The sequence below is a fragment of the Triturus cristatus genome, chromosome 2_2 (assembly GCF_964204655.1).
Source record: "Triturus cristatus chromosome 2_2, aTriCri1.1, whole genome shotgun sequence".
Taxonomy (NCBI): Eukaryota; Metazoa; Chordata; class Amphibia; order Caudata; family Salamandridae; genus Triturus; species Triturus cristatus.
The window spans coordinates 1,038,532,571-1,038,555,582 of NC_140582.1; the positions used below are offsets into that span (position 1 = coordinate 1,038,532,571).

At 51.9% G+C, this 23,012-nt stretch overlaps 1 protein-coding gene across 4 annotated transcripts in view; it reads right to left on the minus strand.

The window, feature by feature from the left end:
- Positions 1–23,012, minus strand: part of RGS12 (regulator of G protein signaling 12) — an 881,248-nt gene that overhangs the window by 286,130 nt on the left and 572,106 nt on the right. For all 4 annotated transcript variants that reach the window (XM_085642496.1, XM_085642494.1, XM_085642495.1 and 1 more), the window contains one exon: positions 673–826. In XM_085642496.1, the coding sequence (XP_085498622.1) occupies positions 673–826 (154 nt within the window). The remainder of the gene's footprint in view (positions 1–672; positions 827–23,012) is intronic.

The window sequence follows — 23,012 nt, forward strand, 5'->3', positions numbered from 1 at the left end:
CTGATTTGCATATTTACATTTCTCTGTGGAGAGGTGTGGCTCACTAGGTAGAGGCGGCAGACCCGTAAGCAGAGAATCGGCCATGGACCAGGGTTCAATTCCCGACGCGGCAGGGTCGTGAACCAGGGTCAAAAGGGACTCGATAATTCTCGCCTCGGTACCCACTCTAACCAGGAACACACTCGGCAACTCTGGGCATTAAGCTTGCCTCATCTCTACAACGGCCCCCCACAGACGCCGGGGATGCCTGGTTTCACCTTGGAGATACCCAGAAAGGGACCATCTCACAGGGATAGCCAGGACGGGTTCCCCAGCGGTCTACAGCGCCGGGACACCCCGTTGCTGGGGTAGCTGTGCGCTTTACAAGTCTACAACATTTAACATTTATATGCCTGGGTCCAAACTGGAATGGCATGGTGAGCAAAAATACGATGGAGTTAGGCCCAGATCTCTGTACTGGGGTGAATGTATGACATTGTTCTGCATTCTGTCCATCAATAGTTCTTTTTGCAGAATAGAAATATACCAGGAAATACATTGATATGCTTTATTTTACATTCAGGGTAGTAGAGTAGTACCTTCTGTGATAGTTGATAGAAAGAAAAAAGCACATTATAGGGGAAAACATAAGTATTCCTCATGAACATTGGACTGTATCCAATTCTCGCTCACCATTCTGGAAATCCCCATTCTCCTTTTTTTTCTGTGATTTACCAACGCTTTTACTTCTTGACCAGGAAAAAAATGCTGCCTTTTTTTTCTTTTCTACATCATCGTCTCCTGATTCCTCATTTAAGGACCGCCCTGATTTAGTCTTCTTATTCAACTGGGGGTGGCAGAAGTTAAGAGAAAAAAACTATTTAAAATTCTATAAAAACACTTCATAGTTGCACATTTTAAGTGGTACACAACAGTTTTAATTCAAATTAACAGCAAGGGTTCAATATAAAAAATATTAACCAAAATATCACACAGAGTATCAGTCACAGCGTGCAAACTTTCTAATGTTACAACATTTAAATGCAGTCCATAAGTTCCCCACTTACAAAATGATTTCTGGGGAATTCACGCTATAGCCGAGGGGAGGAGGGCGTGCAGCAGAGTGCGCAGAGGCCACATGGGCTCCGGCAAGTTGGAAGAGGCTGTAAGAGGAAAATTCACTTAAGAGTCTAAGGAAAGCTGGGGGTACCCCACTCTGAAGCAGTAGTCTGAGCCAGCTGTGAGGTGGAGGCGGCAGCATTGAAATAACTTGGCAACAAGGCAGAGTTGTTGGCAGCATTGAAATAACTTGGCAACAAGGCAGAGTTGTTTTTGCTTTTCTTTTGGAAGGTGGAGGTGAGTGTGCTTCCTTCGCACTTTGATATTTTTAGGGTGATTTTCGGCCATTTTTTGGTCTGTCGATTTTGTTCTAAAAAGGAGCGCAAAATTCTAGGATAAGTATTTCAGGGCAAGTTATCAAAACTGTCGCAAAGTGAACGGATTTTTTAATTGTGGAGTTTCCGTGCTCCCTGTTCTCCATTGCTCCATCGCTTCTCTCTGCGTTATTGTGCATAGTGATATCGTGCATTTGAAGTGGCACTGGCAGGGATGAAAAACCTGGCAGGTCTCTCAAAGGGGAGTGGCCGATGTAATTAAGGGCGTGGCTTAAAACACATAGGCTAGAAATTTGTGCCTAGAATAGTGTGCCGCCCGACTTGTGTTTTGCTGTTTCTGTCATTGTATCCAGATGAACAAGTTACTTTCCTTCGGTAACGATATATCTGTAAGAGACATAGATTAGTTATAGATTCCTTACCTTGCGAATTACCCCAAGGCGTCAGATTGGAACCGGAGAATTTTTCATCAGCAGTACCCCTGCGGGTCCCACGGTGGTGTCGGTCGGCTCCGCGTTCACCGTGGTGGTGGCTGGGATGACGTCGCTGTAGCTACTTAAGAAGCTTCCCTCGCATGCTGATGTCAATTCTGTACACGACTTTCCACACCAGAAGTGCAGAGCCATGCAAGACACTGACCACTGGTGAGCAAAACTAGGGCCCTGAAAGGAAATCCTTAACCCTAGAAGTCTATTACATACATATCGTCACCGAAGGTAAGTAACTTGTTCATCTGAAAGAGACAATTAGTTATAGATTCCTTACCTTGTGAATAGATACCCCAGCAATACCAACCCTGGAGGTGTGTCTGCGAACCAAGTTCACATCAGAAAGTCCCGGAGAACGGAACGGCCAAAAAAGCTGTCTCTCTGGACTTAGCTGTCCAGGCAGTAGTGTTTTGTGAACGTGTGCAGAGATGCCCACGTCGCTGCCTGACAGATGTTGTTGAGGGGGGACTCCCCGTCCCAAAGCAGTGGTAGCTGCTGTTGCCCTGGTGGAATGACCCCCACAGAAGGCTCCTTTTTTCCAAAGAATAGCAAGCTTTGTTAAAAACAAAATGACCCATCTATAGATAGTCTGTTTGTGTATGGCTCGACTTTTTTAAGCACCCACGTAGCCAACAAAGAGCTTGTCATCCACCCGGAATTATTTTGTGCGATCCAAGTAAAATTAAAGTGCACGTTTTGGATCTAGGCGGTGGAGCCTCTCTTCCTCATTAGAAGGATGCGAAGGCGTAAAGAAGGTGGGCAAAGTGATGGTTTGACCAATGTGGAAAAAAAGTAACCACTTTGGGAAGAAAGGCTGGATGAGTTCGAAGGACAACCTTGTCCAGATGAACAGCCAGAAAAGGAGGTTTTGAAGAAAGAGCATGGAGCTCACTCACCCTGCACGCAGAGGTGATGGCAACCAGAAAAACAGTCTTTAAGGTTAGAAGCCTAAGAGGACAGTTGTGTAGCGACTCAAAAGGGAGTGCACATAAGATAAGTTAGATTTAAGTTCAAGTCCCACTGTGGCATTACAAAGGGAACAGGAGGAAAATTATGAGTAATGCCCTTAAGGAAGTGATTTACAACAGGGGACTTGAAAAGAGAAGGGTGATCAGGAAGCCTAAGAAAGGCTGAAATGGCCGAGAGGTAGCCCTTTAGAGTGCCCTGCTGGGTCAAAGAAAGGAGGAACAAGAGAACCTTAGAAAGAGGGGCTGAAAGTGGATCCACAGCCTTTAATGTGCACCATGCCACAAATGTGTTCCATCGGCGGGCGTATACCGTCTTAGTGGAGGGATGCCTGGCTGCCAAGATAACATCACAGACTTCGGGAGGAAGATCGAAGACGGTCAACTGTCGCCGCTCAATCTCCACGATAGGAGGTGGAGACTGGACAGGTTCGGGTGGAGGAACGTACCCTGCTGCTGCGACGGAAATCCTCCCGAAGAGGCAGTCGGATTGGAGGATCGATGCCCATGTGTAACAGCTCGGGATACCAAACTCTTCGTGCCCAATCAGGAGCCACCAGGATGACTTGGGGCCCGGTCGAACTTGATCTTCTTTAGCACTCTGGGCAGAAGTGGTATAGGCGGAAAGGCACATAGAAGACCGCAACCCCACTCGCGACGAAAAGCGTCGCCTAGCGAGTGCAACCTTGGAAATTCCAAAACGCAGAATTACTGCCATTGCGCGTTCTCTTCGGTGGCAAACAGGTCTAACCAAGGCTGTCCCCACTGCTGAAAGAGACCTTGCGCCACCTGAGTGAAGATGCCATTTGTGATCCATTATGCACCTGCGGCTGAGTTCGTCCGCCCTGGCGTTCAGAGAACCTGCTAAGTGATGAACCACCAGGGATATGCCCTGATGTTCCAGCCATGTCCAGAGACGGAGAGCCTCTTGACATAGGGTCCACGACCCCACCACGCCCTGTTTGTTGCAGTACCACATGGCAGTGGTGCTGTTTATCAACACCTGTACTACTCTTCACCGGACAGAGGGAAGGAATGCTTTGTGTGCAAGACGAATCGCCCGAAGCTCCAGAAGGTTGATGTGGAGCCTGGACTCCACCGGAGACCAGAGGCCTCTGATCTCCGCCTCCCCTATGTGGCCGCCCCATCCCAGAAGTGATGCATCGGTCACCACTGTGAACTCTGGTTGGGGAAGGGAGAGGGATCTGCCGTTGACCCAATCCCGATTCGTTAGCCACCACTGCAACTGGCGTGCAGTGCCTGCCGAGATCTGGACGCAATCGGACAAGTTACCCTGATGCTGTGCCCACTGGAACTTCAGGTCCCACTGCAGAGCCGGCATATGCCATCTGGCATGATCCACCAGCAGGATACAGGAGGCCATCAGGCCCAGAAACCACAGGGTCGCCCTAACAGAAACCCAGGATAGAGGCTGAAAGATCGGAATCATAGCCCGAATATCCCAGACTTGCTGCTCGGGAGGATAGACCCGAAACTGCTTTGTGTCCAGAACCGCTCCGATGAAGAGGAGCTTCTGAGAAGGACTCAGGTGTGACTTCGGCACGTTGATAGAAAACCCCAGCGCAGAAGGTCCGCCATAGTCTGCAGGTGGGAGACGACAGCCTGGGGCGAGCCTGCCTTCAACAGCCAGTCGTTGAAATAGGGGAAGACTGGAAACCCTGATCTCCGCAGATGAGCTGCGACCACCATCACCTTTGTGAACACCCAAGGGGCGCTGGTAAGGCCAAAGGGGTGCACGGTAAACTGAAAGTGCTCGTGGCCTACCGTGAACCGCAAGTAGTGCTGGTGGGCCGACAGGACGGGGATGTGAAAATAGACGTCCTACAAGTCCAATGCTACCATCCAGTCTCCAGGGTCTAGGGCAGAAAGGACCTGAGCTAGCGTCAACATTTTGAACTTCTCCTTCCGGAGGAATCGGTTGACGTTCCTGAGATCCAAGTTTGGACGCAGGCCTTTGAAAGTAGTGGGAATAGCAACCACAACCTACTTCTGGGGCACAAACTCGCTCGATGGCTCCCTTGGCCAAGAGAGCCGTAAATTCCTGTTGGAGAAGGGCCGGATGATCCTACGGCATGAGATGATACTGAGGTGGCATGGCTAGGGGGTTAGTCTCAAAGGGGAGGGAGTAGCTCCTTCGGACTATTTGCAAAACCCACCTGTCCGACGTGATGGTGCGCCAGTGGGGGAGGTGATTGCGAATCCTGCCGCCCACTGGCAATTGGTGGCCCTGAAAGGTCAGACTAGGAGGGTTTGGAGGCTGCTGCAGAGGGGGCGGTGGTGGACTGACCCGCTGGCTGGCCCTCAGACCCACGACTGTGGGTCCCAGGCCACGCAGGGGCTGAACAGCTTGCGCCGGTCTGTGGCTCTGGGTGGAACTTGGTGGGGCACGCCTTCCATAGCCACCAAAGGGGCGAAGCCCGAGAGTCCTTGAAGCGTTCCAGCGCGTTGTCTGCTTTGTCGCCGAACAGGCGACGGCCATCAAAGGGCATGTCCGAAAGGGTAGCTTGGACATCCCCGGAAAAGCCAGTCGACCTCAGCCCGGCATAGCGTTGAAGGGCTACAGATGTTGAAATTGTCCTGCCTAGTGAGTCGGCGGTGTCCAGCCTACATTGCATGGTAAACTTGGCTGTGTCTCTCCCCTCAGTGACTGTGCGGGAGAGCACGGTCCGGGCCTCCTCCGGGTACTGGAGCAGCACCTGCGCTACCGTATCACACATAGAGTGGGTGTAATGGCCCAACAGACATGCAGTGTTTACCGACTGCAGTCCCAAGCTGGAGAAAGAAAACATCTTCTTCCCAAAGTGGTTCAGCTTTTTGGATTCCCTATCAGGTGGTGCGTTAGGGAATGCGTCTTTGGGCGTTGAGGCTTGGACCACCAAGCTCTCAGGGGTGGGGTGTTGGGAGAGGAAACTGTGGTCGCCCGGGGCCGGGCGGTGGCGTTGGGCAATCATCCTATGAAAACGAGTTATTTACCTGTAACTTTAGTTATCCAGTGCTGGTATCTTTCATAGATTCACATGCTTAGAATCATCCCGCCGACGAGGTGGGAGTCTCGCGGTACAATAAAACATATACATAATAGTCATAAAAACATTATACAATAGGCTCCTATGGACAGCAAAGTCACTACATTAGCCTATCATAGTCCTTTTGTAAAAAGAACCACATTTAGAACCCAGCCAATCAGGCAGCAGCACCCTCTTAGAACCCTCCACAGAGAGGCAAACCATCAGATTTTCGTAGCACAAGTGACAATAATATGTACAGGTAATAAGGTAAGCCTCTCCGGGGAGTAGGGTGGGTCGCATGTGAATCTATGAAAGATACCAATACTTGATAACTAAAGTTACAGGTAAGTAACTCATTTTCTTATCCAGTATTGGGATATCTTTCATAGATTCACATGCTTAGAATCAGAATAGTTAGCAGTAGAAAATCCTTAGATGTATAGTGGGTATCATTAGAAAAAACAATAGATACCTCGTTACACCAATACAGCGATGCAATACAACATTCCAACCCAAATAACGGGAAACATTATAACATATGTAGAGAAGTATATATATAAATATACATACGAAGCAAGTATGAAGAAACAGAATAAACAATACACCATGTGTTAGAAATGGGGGCCTCTAGTCGACAGTGGCTGGCGCAGATGTTGAATAGTGACCCTTCTTCCTAAGTCAGAGTAAGCGGGCTACACCCTTTGATAACCCCTGCTCAACCCTGTGGTAACGTAGCACGAGCAGACAGGCCTGTCTCAGAGGCAGTGTGTGAAGCATTTAGGACCATACACAATAACGCAGGAAAGACGCTACAAAATAGACACCACAAGCAGTTATAAAAAAAATAGTTATCTTTATACAGATTAAACATGAAACTGAGGAATGCTTGAAGAACCACAATGCACGTAATTACAGATTTGTCTCAAGAGTGATGGAAGCACTTGTGCGTGCGGGTGGAACGAACTTAAGTTGGGGCCGGGGTCTATGCGACCCGGTGATGCACAATGTACAAGGTACTTAGGATATAAAGGGGCACGGTGGACAGCTCTTCGGGGAAGGTGCGGGATGGCAGGAGGACTCTCAGTGGCCACAGTTCTTGGGCGGTGGCCCTCCGCAGCGTGCACTCACGATAATCCTGGGACGGGCGTGGAAGCGGCACCCAGCGGGGCACGCGGAAGTTAACACAGTTCTTAGACAGGTGTGAGCTACTAACAGAATTGCTGATGATAGTATTCCCAGGAATGATTTGATGAGTCTCACAGAAGCGAACCTTCTTTTTAGGAGTTCTGATGCCAGAGAAATGAGACGCGATTGCCTTTCTTTGGACAAGAATGCCTTGTCCCGGGTGGTATCCAACACTGCCCCTAGAAATGTAATTCTTTGAGAAGGGCAAAAAACTAATTTTTGAATGTTCAGGGACAGCCCCAGGGATTGAAATAGCTGTAGGCATGAGGACGTTGCTCGAGAAGCCTGCCGAAAGGAAGGAGCCTTTATTAGCCAATCGTCCAGATAAGGGAATAATTGTATGCCTTGAAGTCTGAGGTGAGCTGCCACCGGAGCCAGGAATTTTGTGAAAACTCTCAGGGCTGAGCGCAGGCCAAAGGGAAGAACTTTGAATTGGAAATGGGCACCTTCCACAGTGAAACAAAGGAATTTCTGATGCCTGGGGTGAATGGGGATGTGGAAGTACTCATCCTGGAGATCCAATGTGGTCATGAAGTCTGCATGGTTCAGAAGCTGAAGGATTTCTTGCAAGCTGACCATGCAAAAGGATTTCTTTTGAAGATATTTGTTCTGCTATCTTAAATCCAGGATAGGTCTCCATTCCCCTGACTTTTTCTTTATTAGAAAAAAGCGGGAATAAAACACTTTCCCCACTTGAGAGCGAGGCACTCGCTCTATTGCTCCTTTCGAGTGCATGGTTTTTGCTTCCTTCCTGAGAAGAGCAAGATGTGGAGGATGTTTCTTTAAAGGTGGATGAGGAAGGGGGTATTGACAAATTCCAGGGTATGCTCACATTTTAGAACATCCAAGACCCACTTGTCTGTGGTTAATCTTTTCCAATTGTTGAGATGTCGGGATACATTCGGAATCTTCTAGATAAGGTGTGGCAGATCTGCTGCAGGTGATAAGAAGTCGTCACTGTTTTCTAGCAGAATCCCTGCCTTGAGGTTGACTTCTTCTATTCTGCTGTCTAAGCGGCAGCTGGAGGGTTTCTGTAGGACTGCTGCTGTTGATAATTATATCTTCCCGGATTGCCTTGGTTTTGGTATCTTTGAAAGCCACCACGAAAGGATTACAATCCTCTGCCCCTAGATCCCCGAAAAGGAGTCTTCCTATATTGCAAGGTGCCAATGGCTCTGGCAGTGTCAGTATCTTTTTTGATCTCTTGCAAATCCTCATCTATGTGTTTTCCAAATAACATATCACCATCGAATGGCATGTCCAAAATCTTTGTTTGGACCTCAGGGCGAAAGGTGGTAGATTTCAACCATCCCTGACGTCTAAGGACTGCTGCTCCGACAAGCTGACGAAAGACCAAGGAGGCTAAATCCATCGAAATTTCAATAATTTCCAATGCAGCCCTTTGTCCCAAGACATCTGTGTATGAGTTGAACCCAGGCTATAAAGTTGGGACCTAGACCCATCCTTTTTAGGACTTCAAACATGTATGGCCATTCTATGGAGCCAAAGACCATTGAGGCATCGAGTGACAGCACCGCGGCGTCCTCCTCAATGTATTTTCTACATGCCATTACGTTATGTATGCGCCTTAGATTGAGGGCCGTATTTCTTCTAGGTAGAAACCCAGACTGGTCCGGGTGGACCAATGTTTCAATAACCGACACCGACCTATTGGCCACAACTTTCTCTAGCACCTTTGCCTCCACATTGATCAACGAGATCGGTCTATAGGAGCCACAGGCATCCGCCGGCTTGCCCGTCTTGTGGATTACTACAATAGTAGCCAATCTTTGATCCACTGGCAACCGGCCCATCTCCAGACTCTCCTCGTACATGGCCTTTAAATGCAGAATCGTGCGGGAGGCAGTAGCTTTTAAAATTCAACTGGGATGCCGTTAGGTCCCATCGCCTTCCCAGACTTGATCTGCCCTATAGCTTTGCCAATCTCTTCAGCTGAGAGAGCCTCATCCAATGTCTCCCTATCCACCTCCGAGAGGACCGGCACGTTACTATCCTGGAGAAGCTTACGCGAGTCCGCAGCCGCGTAGTGAGTAGAGGGGGAATACACCTTTTCTAAGTGAGCCGCAAATTCCTCTGCAATTTCCTGTGGGTGTGACACCGCGTCACCCCCTGGCGTTGTCAGCTTGTGTACCCATCTCGATCCCTGTTCTCGTCGCTCTAACCAAGCTAGTGTCCTGCCTGCTCTATCCCCCATTTCATATATTCTATGCTGGGTGTGGCGATACTTGGCCACCATATGTTCCCTGGTTTTAAGCCGATATTCATCCTGCTTCAGTAGAAGCATGTGCGCCGTATCAGGAGAAGGATGCTGTGCATGCTCTCTCTCTAAGTTAAGAAGATCATGTTCCACCTGCGCCACGAGCTCAGTCTTCTTAGTGATGTATCCCATCTTCAAAGATAAGGCCTGCCCTTTCAGAACCACCTTATATGCCTCCCATATTGTCTGAGCGGATGTGACTGACCCGACATTTTCCGAAAAGTAGATCTCCATTTGTTTACGGAGTTCTTCCCTAATGTCCGGTATGTGTAGGACCCATGGGTTAATAACGATGGTGGTACGTGCCTGCCTCTCCCAGTGTGTATATTCCACCCAGACCGGGGAGTGGTCAGATATGCCCCTCGGCAGAACTTGGGATTTTACGAAATTGCCCACAGATGACAGATGTGTAAGGAAGTAATCTATACGTGATAAGCTGTGGTGCATGCCCGAGAAAAAGGTGAAGAGCCTGCCCGTGGGCTGCAACACCCGACCTACATCCACCAATCCCAGCGCCGCCACAAAGTCAGCCATCAAGACATTGGATTTCGCCTGTGATCTCGGTGGATGGCGATTGACCGCGTCATCCAATGTCATGTTGTAGTCACCTCCCATAATCAACGCACCTTCTTGGAGTCCCGTTAATCTCCCCCCAAGATCTTCTAAGGCTACCTTGCCCGAGATTATATTAAGCGCTCTACCGTCCCATTGGGCCTCCACTCCTGCGAATCTCCCCGCCGGGTCCGCCCATATCTTTCAAACTATGAGAGGTAAGGATTTTCTAACCAGAATCCCCGTTCCCTGTCCCACCCATGTATAATCTGCATGGACCACTAGTTTATACCTCCACCTAGTGAGGGCCTTAGTCTTTTGCCCAACAAGGTGTGTCTCCGGCAGCTGAAACCACATCAGGAGAGTATCGCTTCAAGTATTGTTGCACTATTTCTCTCTTGATCTTGTCCCCCATTCCGTTAACATTCCAGGTCAGTACAGAAAGTGTCCTGTCTCTATCCCCCCCCCCATCCCAAGTCCCAAAATACTCATCACTCGAACGGATCATTGCAGTTGAAGAAAACTGATACAACTGTCTGTCCATTATTGGTCGCCCCCTCTGCTTCGCAATCACATCGCTTCCTAGGATCATTGACTCGTACATCCCACCAAGAAACCAAATAACCTTCAAACACCCCCCACCACCCCCCTCAACCCGAACCCCCCACCCTTCCCCCCAGCCCGTGGATTCAAAACTACCCACCCCCAAACATGGCAGAGTGCTTCCCCCCCCCACAAATGTCATAAATGCACGGGGTGATATGGCCCCTCTTCCCGCATATACACATTACATTTAACTTTCAGTGTAGCCACCCACGCTTAATAACATCTAGTCCTTGTCAGATCATAGTAATGAAACCCCTCAAATCGCCCCGTTACATGAAGTCCCATAATGAAAGTCTCGCTGTGTTGGGAATGTCCACCCCCCCATGCCCCCCTACTTGCGCTTCCAGGCGTTCAGTCCTGCACCGTCAGCTGACTGTTGCTTTCTGCCGAGCCATTGTTCGCCACCTCCGCAAGGGCGCCTCTGAGCTGGCCCGGTCTCCCAGGTCGATCTCTTCTGTGGCTTCCCGCCTTGCTCCAACCGTCTAGCCATTCCCAGACTGCCTCCGGTGAGTCGAAAAACCACGACTTGCCCTCTGACTCCACTCTCAGCCGCGCTGGAAAGAGCATTGCGTATTTCATCTCTCGATCTCGTAGTTCCCTCTTCACCGCCTGGAAACTGCGGCGCTGGGCTCGAACCTTGGATGTGAAATCAGGAAAGAAAGCCACTTCATAGTTATCTATCCTCAGGGGAGGATTGGAGCGCGCGGTCTGAAGGATGATGTCTCTATCCCGGTAGTTGAAAACCCGGGCAATAAGGGGTCTCGGGGGCGCTCCTGGTTTTGGTCTACCTCCTGGCACCCTGTGGGCTCTCTCAATAGAGAAATAGCTAGACAAAGTCTTGGGCTTCAGGTGTTTCGTAATGAGATCCTCCACATACAGGTCAGCGGCCGGCCCCTCCGTTCTCTCCGGAACCCCCAAAATACGAATGTTATTTCGAGGTGCCCAGCCTTCATAGTCATCGAGCTATTGCCACATCCTCTCCTGCCTCTTCTGCATTTCAAGCATTTGAAGTTCCGACATATCCGTCTGCAGGGCGCTAGTGACTATCTTGAGGTCTTTAACTTTCTCGTCCATCTTCCGAAAGTCAGCTCTAATCAGAGAGACCTCTACATTGACCGTGTCCACCGAGGCACGTACCCCATTGATGCCGCCATGACATCATGAAGAGTTGGCTCTGGGCCCCGTGCAGAGGCAGCCGCCCCAACGTCCCCCTCCGATTGCGGCGATTCACCCCTGTCTCCTGCTTTGGACCATGCAAATTTTGCAAGCTGCTTTTGGGCGTTGGCCTTGGGACCTTTCCCTCCCGTCGCCATGGCTGCGTAGTACCGGGCAACTCACTGGATAAGGGCACAAGACGCTTTCAATTTGTTGATGGGAGTGACCCAGTTTGTGCGCTATACTACTAAGGCCACTTCTTTGTTATCGCAGCCCCAAAGCCTCAGCTGCCCGGACTGAACCTCCCAAGTCGTAGCTACTGTCCTCAATATGATGGAGTCAAACGCATCCCTTTCCTGCACTTGGCGTCTCTCTCCGCTCTCCACGTCACTTTGCAGTAGTGTCCGGTAGAGGTGCTAAAGCCTCCCATACCACCGTGGATTCAGAGAAAGGAGCGCTCCCCCGGTGCCCAGGTCTTCGAAAAGCGGTCCGTCCGTATGTGGTGCGGGGGCTCACCCTTCAGGGCGCCTCCTAATTTATACGATTTTTAAAGAATATTTAAAGTTTGCAGAAATCGACACTTAGAAGAAATTTCACAGAAAAACAGTCAATGGTTTCCTATGGAAGAAAATTGGGTTACTGGTAAGTACGGTTGTGAATCTTTTTCAGGGTCAGTGCTGGGCACCAAGATCCAGCACTGGGAGCTCACCTAATAGCAGGTGAGTATTTTAAGTTTTGAAAAGTCCACACTTAGAAGAAATTTCAGGAAAAACCAGTCAATGTTACCCTATGGAGAAAATTGAGTTATCGGCTTTAAGGTAAGTACTTGACTGGCGAAGTTTTTTTTTTTTTTTTTTAAAGCTTTATTTATGCTTGAAAAACAAAACAATACAGAGATCTCAGCTGTGTGTTCAACAGATAGCCAGTGGAGAGATACATTACAACAATTCTGCCTCCTAGACCATAGATAACACAGAAGTAAGGCTCCGGGCAGCAGGTCCCCATCAACCATCACATCAGTCCCACCCGCCCAAACCCAAACAGGAATATCTTAGAACAAGGACCCACCATGCGCTCCCTCATGCCACCCCTACCCTCGACCTTTGTATTTGCACTAGCCAAGTCAGGCGCAACTCCCAACTCAAGACCCGAAGTGAGGATGACCACAGCGCTACACCCACCCCACGGCCCCCCGAATGCGTAACTCCGCTGCTGTATAGCCTATCCCACCTCCGTGGGTACTATCCCCGAACTGGAGTGCGATTGGGAAGAGCTCGGCAGGTTTGCGATATAGGTTTTATATGGGCCCCATATGTCCTTGGGCCGTGCCACGGTGGGGAGGAGACTGGAGTAAATCTCGCTGTTCGTGCTGCAGAAAGCCAAGGCTGTAAGCCACGTCCTGGCTGTGGGAGCTGTTCTATCCCCCCAGCGCTTAGCAATTTCCCGCTTGGCTAGCAGCAGGCCCAGAGACGCAAGCCTCCGAACATTCTTGGGGAAATTTACCGTGTAGCCCAGCAACGCGACCTCAGGCGTGGGAACCAGCGCAAGCCCCAACATCTCTCCAAGGATCGTGTGCACCTGTGTCCAGAATGATTGCAATCTCGGACATGTCCAGGTCATGTGTGCAAAGTCAGCATGAGGTGCAGCGCATTTCCAGCATGTGTGAGGCCGCGAGGAATCAATGGAATGGAGTCTATCAAGGGTAATATAGCAGCGGCGAAGAAACTTATAGTGCAGGAGTTTATGACGACTAATAAGCGATATCGTGCTAGTGGCCTTACAGCAAGCGGCCCATTGTTCGTCCGTAATAGGCCTACCCAAGTCTGCCTCCCACGCCGCCCGCAACTGGTCATCCGCACAAGGAACCCGTGCAGCACATGTCTTGTACAGTTTAGAAATAATGTGGGCCCCTGTATCTTTGTCAATGAGGATAGTGAGGGGCTAGCCGCACAGTAAAGCCGGTTAAGGATGAATTTGTCCATGAACGTAGCCTCGCTGAATCGTGCCTCTTCCGATACCGAGAATATGTGTCCCCCGGGGTATAAATCCCCAATCTTGGTGAGGTTAAACTTCGTTAAAGTACGTTGCACAAGTTTCTCGCCCGTGCCCGGTAACACACCTGGGTTGGGAAGCGGGAGAGAAGAGGAATAAAGGATAGGCTTGTCTAAGTAGCGCGAAAGTCTATTCCAGGCCCAGCTGGCGGTGGATACCGTTTGAATGTCCACTGGACTCCTAGGGACACCCTTGGGCAACACCGCCGACAAGCGACCCGGGAGAACAAAGTCTGCCTCCGGACGAAGAAATGGGATCCGTGCGTCAGGGTGGTACCAGGCATAGGCGTGTGCACACTGAGCGACCAGATAGTATAAATACAGATCCGGTACTCCGAAGCCGCCCCTATCATGCGGGAGCGTGAGAGTCCTCCAACGGATCCGGGGATGTTTCCCGCCCCAGACCAATCTAATCAAGTGGGACCGTAGGGTGGCGAAAAAGGCCCGGGTGAGGGGAATGGGGATATTATTAAAAAGATACAAAAATTTGGGGAGTACGATCATTTTTATAATGGCTATTCTGGCTGACATGGAGAGCAGAAGCCGCAGCCACCCGTCCACTTGTGTCTCAAGTTTTGCAATCGCGCGGCCATAGTTGAGGCGGATAATTTCGTCCGTGCTCAGGTGTATATGTATGCCCAAATACCGTACCGAGTCGGAGCACCACTCCAACGGGAACCCACACTGCCAGGGGGAGGTGCCGCTAGTCAACGGGAAAATTATAGACTTATGCCAGTTTATGCCCAACCCCGAATGGCTACCGAAGCGAAGGATCTCTCGTATCAGGGGAGCAAGGTTAACCTGTGGCTCTCTGACATACAGTATGGTGTCGTCCGCATAGAGGGAGGACAACAGGGGACCCGTCCGGAACTGGAGACCCCTGTGGAGATGTCGTTCCTGGAAGTGTCGGATTAAGGGGTCCATGGCCAGTATGAACAACAGTGGTGATAGCGGACAGCCCTGTCGCGTGCCGCGAGTCAGAGTGAATGGGCGGGACAGCGTACCATTAATACGCAGGCGTGCCGTGGGACGACTATAGAGGAGCCGCGTGGTGGCGAGGAAGCCCGCTGGCATGCCCATTCGATGCATTACCGAAAGAAAGAAAGGCCATTCTAAGGAATCGAAAGCTTTTTCGGTGTCGAGGAGGATCGCTGCCGCGGGTGTGGCCGGATTGATTCTATGTAATACCGTGAATAGTGTCCGCAAATTCAATGACGTCGAACGACGGGGAACAAAGCCCGATTGCGCGGGCGCTGTAATAAATTCCATCAATTGGGAAAGTCTGTTGGCCACTATTTTGGCAAGGATCTTATAATCGATGTTTAAGAGGGAGAGGGGCCTATATGACCCACACAACGCAGGGTCTTTGTTCGGCTTTGGGAGCAGAACTAGGACTGCCTCACTAAGGGTAGGCGGGAGGGTCTCCCACTCCAAGGCCTCCGCGTACACCTCGATGAGCTTGGGCGCCAGCAGATCAGAAAAGGCCTTGTAAAAATCCCCGGAGAAACCATCGAGGCCCGGGGCGGAGGAACTCCGAAGCACCTTAATAGCCCCTCGAACCTCAGTCACCGTTATGGGTTCCGCCATGAATTCCTGCATTCCCTTGTCAAGGAATACGAGCGCGATTTCCGATAAGTAGGCCTCCCGAGAGGCCGAGGCGTCGCCTAGCTTGGACGTGTATAAATCTGAGAAGTAGGCCAGGAATTCGTCCCGGATCTCGGCGGGCGTCGTGCGGAGTGTGCCGTCTACGCCCCTTACCTCGGCTATAAAGGACTTATTATACGGCGGTCTCAGAGCCTGCGCCAGTGTGCGCCCCGGTCTGTCCCCCTCACCGTATCTACGTGCGGCGTGGTATTTTCCCAGATACAGGATCTCTCTGTCAGCGGCCTCTCGGTAGTCGGCCAGGAGGCGCAGACGCCTAGTAAACACGTCGTCAGACGGAGCCCGCCGCGCCTCAGCGTCAATCGAGTCTAGCTGAGCCTCCAGCTGAGTGATTGTCGTGCGCAACACCTTTAGGACCCCAGCATGTTTAGCTATGCAAATCCCCCTAATGTACGCCTTAAACCCCTCCCAGAGCACGACCCAAGAGTCCACCGAGCCGGTGTTGATCGTGAAGTAGTCTTCGATCGCCTCGGAAACCTCGTGGACAAAGAGGTCGTCCAAAAGCGCTCTCCCGGGGTATCGCCACTGCCGCTCAAAACCCTCGGGCCGTGGAACGTTCAAACACAGTAAGACCGGAGAATGATCTGAGTATGTTCTAGGGAAAGTCTTCAGCGTACGAAACCAGGGGGACAGGCCCGGGGACAGGAGCCAGTAGTCAATCCTGGTCCAAGTGTTGTGTTGACCCGAGAAGTGTGTGTAATCAGTGGTGCCTGGGTTGCGCCTGCGCCAAATGTCAGTCAGGGAAAATTGGTGGCAGAGGTCTAAGAGTGCGCGCCGCGCTCTAGGCTTAGAATCAGTGGCCCCTGAGCTACTGTCCAGTCCCATATCAAGCAATAGGTTGAAGTCGCCGCCAAGTAGGAGCCTGGCCGGTTCAAGGGTTGCGAGCTGGGCAGCAAGCGCGTAGAAAAAATCCGGGGAATCAGTGTTAGCAGCATACACACATACAAGAATGACCACGTGACCCATCAACACCCCTCTCACTATGCAGTAGCGTCCCTCTCTGTCCCCTAGAAACTTCTGGCAATGAAACGGGACTCTCTTATGAATCAACACTGCGGTGCCTCTAGCATAATTACTGAAATTGGAAAAGTATCTATGTGCGCCCCAGGAAGCCGCAAAGCGGGCGTCGGCAGAGGAGTGCAAGTGTGTCTCTTGAATAAAAGCAATGTCCACTCGGTGCCGATTCAAATAGTGTAGCACCTGTTTGCATTTACGCTGGTTATTCAGGCCCCTGACGTTCCAAGATATTAACGATAGGTTGATGGGAGTTTCATTCAAGCCTATTTGAGCCATCGAAGCCATGTAGCAAGCAGTGGGAAACAGAAAGCAGTCGTATCTCCATATATCGGCAAAATCAACACGCACCAATCAATGTCAATAAGATCAAAATAACCTACCCCTACCCCCCACCCAGCCAGATCACGCAAACGTGAGGCGAACCCAGACCTGTGAACAAAAAGAAAAGCTCCAAACAGCATCGCCAGCTACAATCAAACAAGAACAAGCGGAGCATCATAACCAAAAGTAATCCCAGCGGTTTCCACCAAAGGGGGGTGACAACGACCTGATATCAATCCAGCACTGCAGAACAGTTATATACAAAGTGTTCCATAGTCCCCAAGTAGCAAGAGTTTAAAGGAACGAAGCTTGGACGTGGGCGCTATCTCACCCGGCCCCGGAACCTGCAAACAAGTCCTGGCTGACCGCCGATCCACTGTGTGGGGGAGACTGACCATCCTCATCCCCCCTGGGAGGGCTCTTGCGTGGCTTGTACGTGCGGCAGAATTCCTGCACCTCAGTAGGATTGTCAAAGAGTCGAACCCGGCCGTCAATCTCAACCCGCAGCCGGGCCGGGTAGAGCATGCCATACTTTAAGCCTAGATTGCGGAGCGCGGCCCTCGCCCCCACGTACTTCCGGCGGGCCTCCTGGACCATAGCGGTAAAATCAAGGTAGAACGAGAGCCTCGAGCCCTGCCAGGTTATGTCACCTTTCTCCCTAGCCAGTCGCAGGGCCGTGTCATGGTCCCGGAAGTTCATGATGCGGGCAATCAGCGGGCGAGGCGGGAGCCCCGGATTAGGCCTCGGCCCCAGGGAGCGGTGCGCCCTCTCAACTACAAAGCCCGGTGTGAAGGATTCTCTCCCAAAAATGTCTGATCCAACAGTTTTTCCACAAAAATGTCCAGTCTGCCCGTAGCCGTGGATTCCGGTACCCCAGTAATTCGCACGTTGTTGCGCCGACTGCGCGATTCCAAGTCCTCGTTCTTGATGGCCACTTCTTTCAAGATGCGTTCCATTCTATCTATTCGCTTGGTTTCTTGCACAGCGCTATCTTCTATGGCAGAGATCCGGGCCTCAGCCTCAACCAAACGCTTGTCATGGGCCTGGATGTTGGCCCCCATTGTCTCCAGCGTTCTATCTAGAGCGTCAAAGCGACCATCAATGGACCTGAACCCAGCTCTCATCTCTTGCAACCGGTCTGGGGATGGGGCACGGGCCTCCGGACGCGCTCTCAACCGGAGCAGTCATGTCGGGGCGTCTCTCCGCCGGTTGCTCAGCAAGCTTTTCAAACGGCAGCGTTTTCTGCTTCGGGTCCTTGCGACCCATGCCCCCACACGACCGACTGGACACCAGCCAGCTCTCCTCAGATCAAAGGTGGCCCAAAGACGGTGCAGCGTCAGCTCAGCAAGGCGGCCCAATCCACGACTGATCGGCCCAGCTCTTCGGACGGCGTAGCCCTCTCGGCGGCCTCAGCCAAGCAGTATTCCGGGCAAGGGCCGCGGCTATGTAAGGCCAAGCAACACGGCGACACCCCAAACAACTGGACCAGAGAGCGCCTTCACGGAACCACAGGATCCAGGCAGGTCAGGGGAGCAATCCCAATGGTGCCACCAGCAGCCTCAGCCCGGTGTTGGAGGATGGGGCGAAGGAGGACAGCCAGCACAGTCTGCGGAACACAGGATCCCCCCAGAGAGGGCCCGAAGACAGTGGCAGAAGCAGCCCGGGCGCTCGGCCCAGCACGGGGTCCCCCCCCGCCGCTAACAGGCCGTCCCGTTCCCCCCCCCCCCCCCCCCAGCCCCCCCGACCGGATTAGCCAGGGGCCCCAGGGAGGAAGACGAGCGAGGCCGCGCCCGCAGCGCCGGGCCAACGCCGAGCGCCCGGCCGTCCCCCAGCCAGCAGCAGCGCAGGGAGCAAGGCAGACCCCCGCCAGACCGCACCCAGGGGCTCAGAACCCCCCTCCCAGCTTCCCCGGGTACCTGTCTCCAAGCCGGCCGCCGTCACTCCTATCGTCGCTCCCGATCGCCGATGCAGGCCGCCATCTTGGGTCTCAGGTCGCCGGGTTACAGCTCTCCACCGGCCGCCGTAGGAACATTCGGGGCCCAATCCTCATCGCGTCGTGTTCCGGGGGGTCAGGAGGGGTAACAGCAGCGCTTGGCGCCCAGCGCCCGAGTCAGAAGGCTGGGGACATCACTGTAAGCGCTGGGTCGACGGCGAGCTTCAACGCCGCGCGGCCATCTCAGCTCGCGGCTTGGCCACGCCCCCTCGACTGGCAAAGTTAAGGTTCTGGGCATAGACTCAGTGGTCTCCCAGGGTCAGGTAGGTATAGTTGTTTCACCCTCAGCGGCACAGGGGCAGCCGGGTGCAGAGAGAGTTAGGCCCAATGTTATCCTATGGGAGGCAGGGGGTCCTTGGTTGGTGGCTGCTGACTAGCAGGCCACGCGGCTGTGGGAGCTGGGCTCCTGGTCACTTGCTCAGGGCAAATGGGGAAGTAGATAGGTGTAGAGGTTACACTGCCAGGGCCACTCGGGCGGCTGGGTGCAGGGTGCTTTTGAGCCTTCGGGCGCTCAATGGATTTCAATGGGAAAGCTCCGGTTTAGAAAAAGACTGCAAGCTCGGGGACGAAGATTCTTCAGGTGCCACCACCACTTCGAGAGGTAAGTTGGGTAGTTGGAGGATAGGTAGGTACCCCAGAGTTGGGCAGAGGGGGCCGCCGGGTGCAGGGGTGCCTTTTGGTGTTGGGAAATCTTAGCCTCTGTTGATCGCGGTTGGGGGGCACCTGGTTCTGAGGCTCCAGGCATCGTCAGGAGCGTCGAGGGAAGTCCTTGGGTGCCGGACTCGGGGTCACAGTCGCCGTGGGGCCGTCCTCGTGGTCTTTGCTCACTCCAGCACAGGCCAGGATTGGCAGGTGCAGAGTGTGAAGGGTTCGCGGTTCCGGGCTGATGCCAGGGATTAGAAGCAGATTTTTAGTAGAGCCTCTACTCGTGGGAGTCCCAGGTGCTTAGAGCAAAAAGGTAGCCAGGTCCTCCGGGGTTTTTGAGGTTGCTGGCCACAAGAGATGCCGCAGGAGTTGGAGCAGGAGCAGGTTCGAGGGTCGACAGGCCGGTAGGGCTAGGGCCAAACCAGTTGGTGTCTTCCTCTTAGCAGCTGCAGGGCAGGTGTTCTTTCTTCTTGCTCTTCTTTGTATTTTGGAATCTGGAATCTGCGGAAGGAAGGTTCAGGGTGCCCCTAAATACTAGATTTAGGGGCGTTACAGGTGGGTGAAGGGCAGGGACCAATGGGTCCCTGTCCTGGGGTGGGTGCACCCCCTATTCTGCCTCTCTCCTGTGGGAGGGGGGCAGTAGCCTAGTCCTCATTGGGTAGGGCCTCCCATCTTCAAGATGGCGAGCGCCCGGAGATGTGCTTCACCTCGCCTCCCCCACCTGAGGGGTGGGGTTGGCAGGCTGGCACATCCCCTGTCCTTATTTGGGGTTTCCGGCCAGGTTTCCCGCCAGAGTGGGGGTTGCCAGTGGCCTGGGGAAGCTCATAGAGGCGGCATGCCTTTGAAGCTCCCCCCTGCCCATCCTGGGGGAGGAGATTTAGCACCTCGCCCAGGATGTGCATTGTTGCAGGCCCAGGAGAGCAGGGGCTCTCCTACCCAGGGGTCCAGCAACATGTCTGCTGTGTGGCAGCCTAGGCAGCCTCCCAGACCAGACGTGGATTGTAGGTTAGGTTTCAGGGGGCATCTCTAAGATGCCCTTTGTGGGGTGCTTGGTACATTAAATCCAACACTGGCATCAGTGCGGGTTTAATGTGCTTAGAAGTTTGATACCAAACTTCTCAGTCTTCAGTGTTGCCATTATGGTGCTGTGGAGTTCGTGTTTGACGAGCTCTCAGCACCATGTACTCTTAAATGGCAGCACTGCACACAGTGCCCAGGAATGGACCTGGGTACTGTAGGGGCACAGGGCTCATGCTCCTGTGCCCACACCACTGGCATAGGGCACCCAGCTAGAGGGGTGGCTGACGTATGTCAGGGCAGTGTAGGTGGTGGGCATGGCACACAGGAATGTGTGCCATGTCGACTCTTTGTTTTGTCTTGTACCCAGACACTCAGCCTGCAAGAGCAGTGTGTGTGTGTTAGGGTACAGGGCCTCTAAGGGTGGCACAATGAGTGCTGCAGCCCTTAGAGGCCTTCCCTGGTCACAAGGCCCTGGGTACCTAGGGTACCATTTACCAGGGGCTGACATGTGGCCAGGGTTTGCCAAATTGGGTTTTGGCTGTTAGGCAGTTTTTAGGGAAGTAACACAGGCTCTGGGCACCTGATTGGCAGGAGCCCAGGGCACAACAAGGAAAAGTGCATCAGCTATTAGGCAAAAAAGGGGGCGGGGGGGTTACTGCAACAGAAACCCACTTTCTTACAATCACCAGATCTATCCCTCTTTTTGGTCAGAGGGGTGGACGCCTGAGGACTCACACTGCCATCATCTCCTGAAACATCAGATGTAGCCTTCAACTTCTCCAACCAAAACCAGCAATCTTCCCTCTCTGTTTTTCAAAGTCTTGGCAGGGAAGGTTCTACAAATCCTGCAGTCTTTAACCTTGTATGCTGGGTAAAGACAATAAATACATTCCTTGTGGGGATCCTCAAAATGTAGACTCTTCTTCCCACATGATGAACAAGGCAAAAACAAGCTTTTCTTTGATTAATCAGACATATCTACTCTGTGGAGGGTTCTAAGAGGGTGCTGCGGCCTGATTGGCTGGGTTCCAAACTTGGTTCTTTTTACAAAAGGGCTAAGATAGGCTAATGTAGTGACATTGCTGTCCATAGTAGCCTATTGTATAATGTTTTTATGACTATTATGTATATGTTTTATTGTACCGCGAGACTCCCACCTCGTCGGCAGGGATGATTCTAAGCATGTGAATCTATGAAAGATACTCCAATACTGGATAACCACAAGAACCCCTGTGTTGGAACTGGGCCAGGTGCCCAAAAGGATGTCAGTTAGGGCTTCATTAAACGGCAGCAGGGGCTCCAAAGAGCTCGCTGCTGGTTGAAGCACCTCTGATAGGAGGTTAGTCTTGACTTCCACCGTAGGTAGCTTGAGGTTGAGAGCCTCGGCCACCCTACTCAACACCATTGCGTAAGACGCTCCCTCCTCCGTAGCCACGGTAGGAGGAGACAACATGCCAAGGTCTGGGAGGTGTCCAGACCACCGGCTTCCCCCAGCTCCTCTTTCCAGTCCGGTCATATTCCAACTGGTCAGTAAAAGGGTCTCCAGACCCCTCCCAGTCCTCCTCACCCTCCTCGGGTTGCTAATCTGGCCTGAAAGGAACACAAGGGTAGAACAAGGGCACAAAAGTACCAGTCTACACCGGATCCGTCCGGCTCCGTGTCCACGTCAAGGTGGAGGCCGGGGTCAACGCCGGCTGGGGACACAACCAGCGTCGGCTGTGGACATGGTGCCATCGGCGCCAGGGGAGGTGTTACAGTCTAACATCGTACTCTTCTGATCAGAAGGTACTGTAGAAAGAGAAGCTTTTGCATGCCTTTTTTGGCTGCTGCCAGAATAAGTGAATCAAGCTAAGGATCATCTCAGGGAATCAGCGGGTTCTAATCTAGAGGCTTATACTTTAAGGATTCTGGGTGTGGCTGCTTTGGCAGAGTATGGTGTAACAAAAGGATCCACACTGCTGGTGCCAAAAGCATGGCAATTAAGAGAAACGTGTGACTTGCACTGAAAAGTCATAAAAATGACTGAGTTCTCGGACTGCGGAGCAGCCAAGCGGATGTTCAACCTTATTGCCTCTTATTGTAAGAACATGATGAAACGGATTTTTATCATCCACCAGAGGCACCCTTCCTGGTTTTGAATCTGAAAATATTGGTGAAAACGTTACACCTGAATGTAAGTCAGAATACATACTATGCTGAGCAGGTATGTACTCCTGATGAAGTGTGTGAGAACTGTAATGCCATTTGGAGGATGAATGACAGGACAACAGTGACCTACAACGTGTGGTGAATCTCCAGAGCGGAGTAGTCCTTCTAAGCTCCAGCTGCACTATTATTGAAGTAGGAATGTGTGGCGCTGGAGGTGGCAGAGTAAAAGAACGTTGCACTGGAGACCGAACCACTGGAGGAGGCACACTCGTAAAAAAAGATGCAGGCTGTTGAAGTAGATGAATGGCCAATTCTAGTGAAAGACGATGCTAAGGAGAGTATGCCAAAATCTGAAGTAAATGACAACGGTCTAGCCTGAAGTTCTGACTGTGAAGGAGGTACTGACGCAAACCCTCTTGAAGAATGGTGGCTCAGATCCAATAGCTTCTTTTCTTCTATGTCAAATGAATACTTGACACCAACTCTGTCATCCACAGTGAGCAAGTAGTAGGAGTACTTAGTAT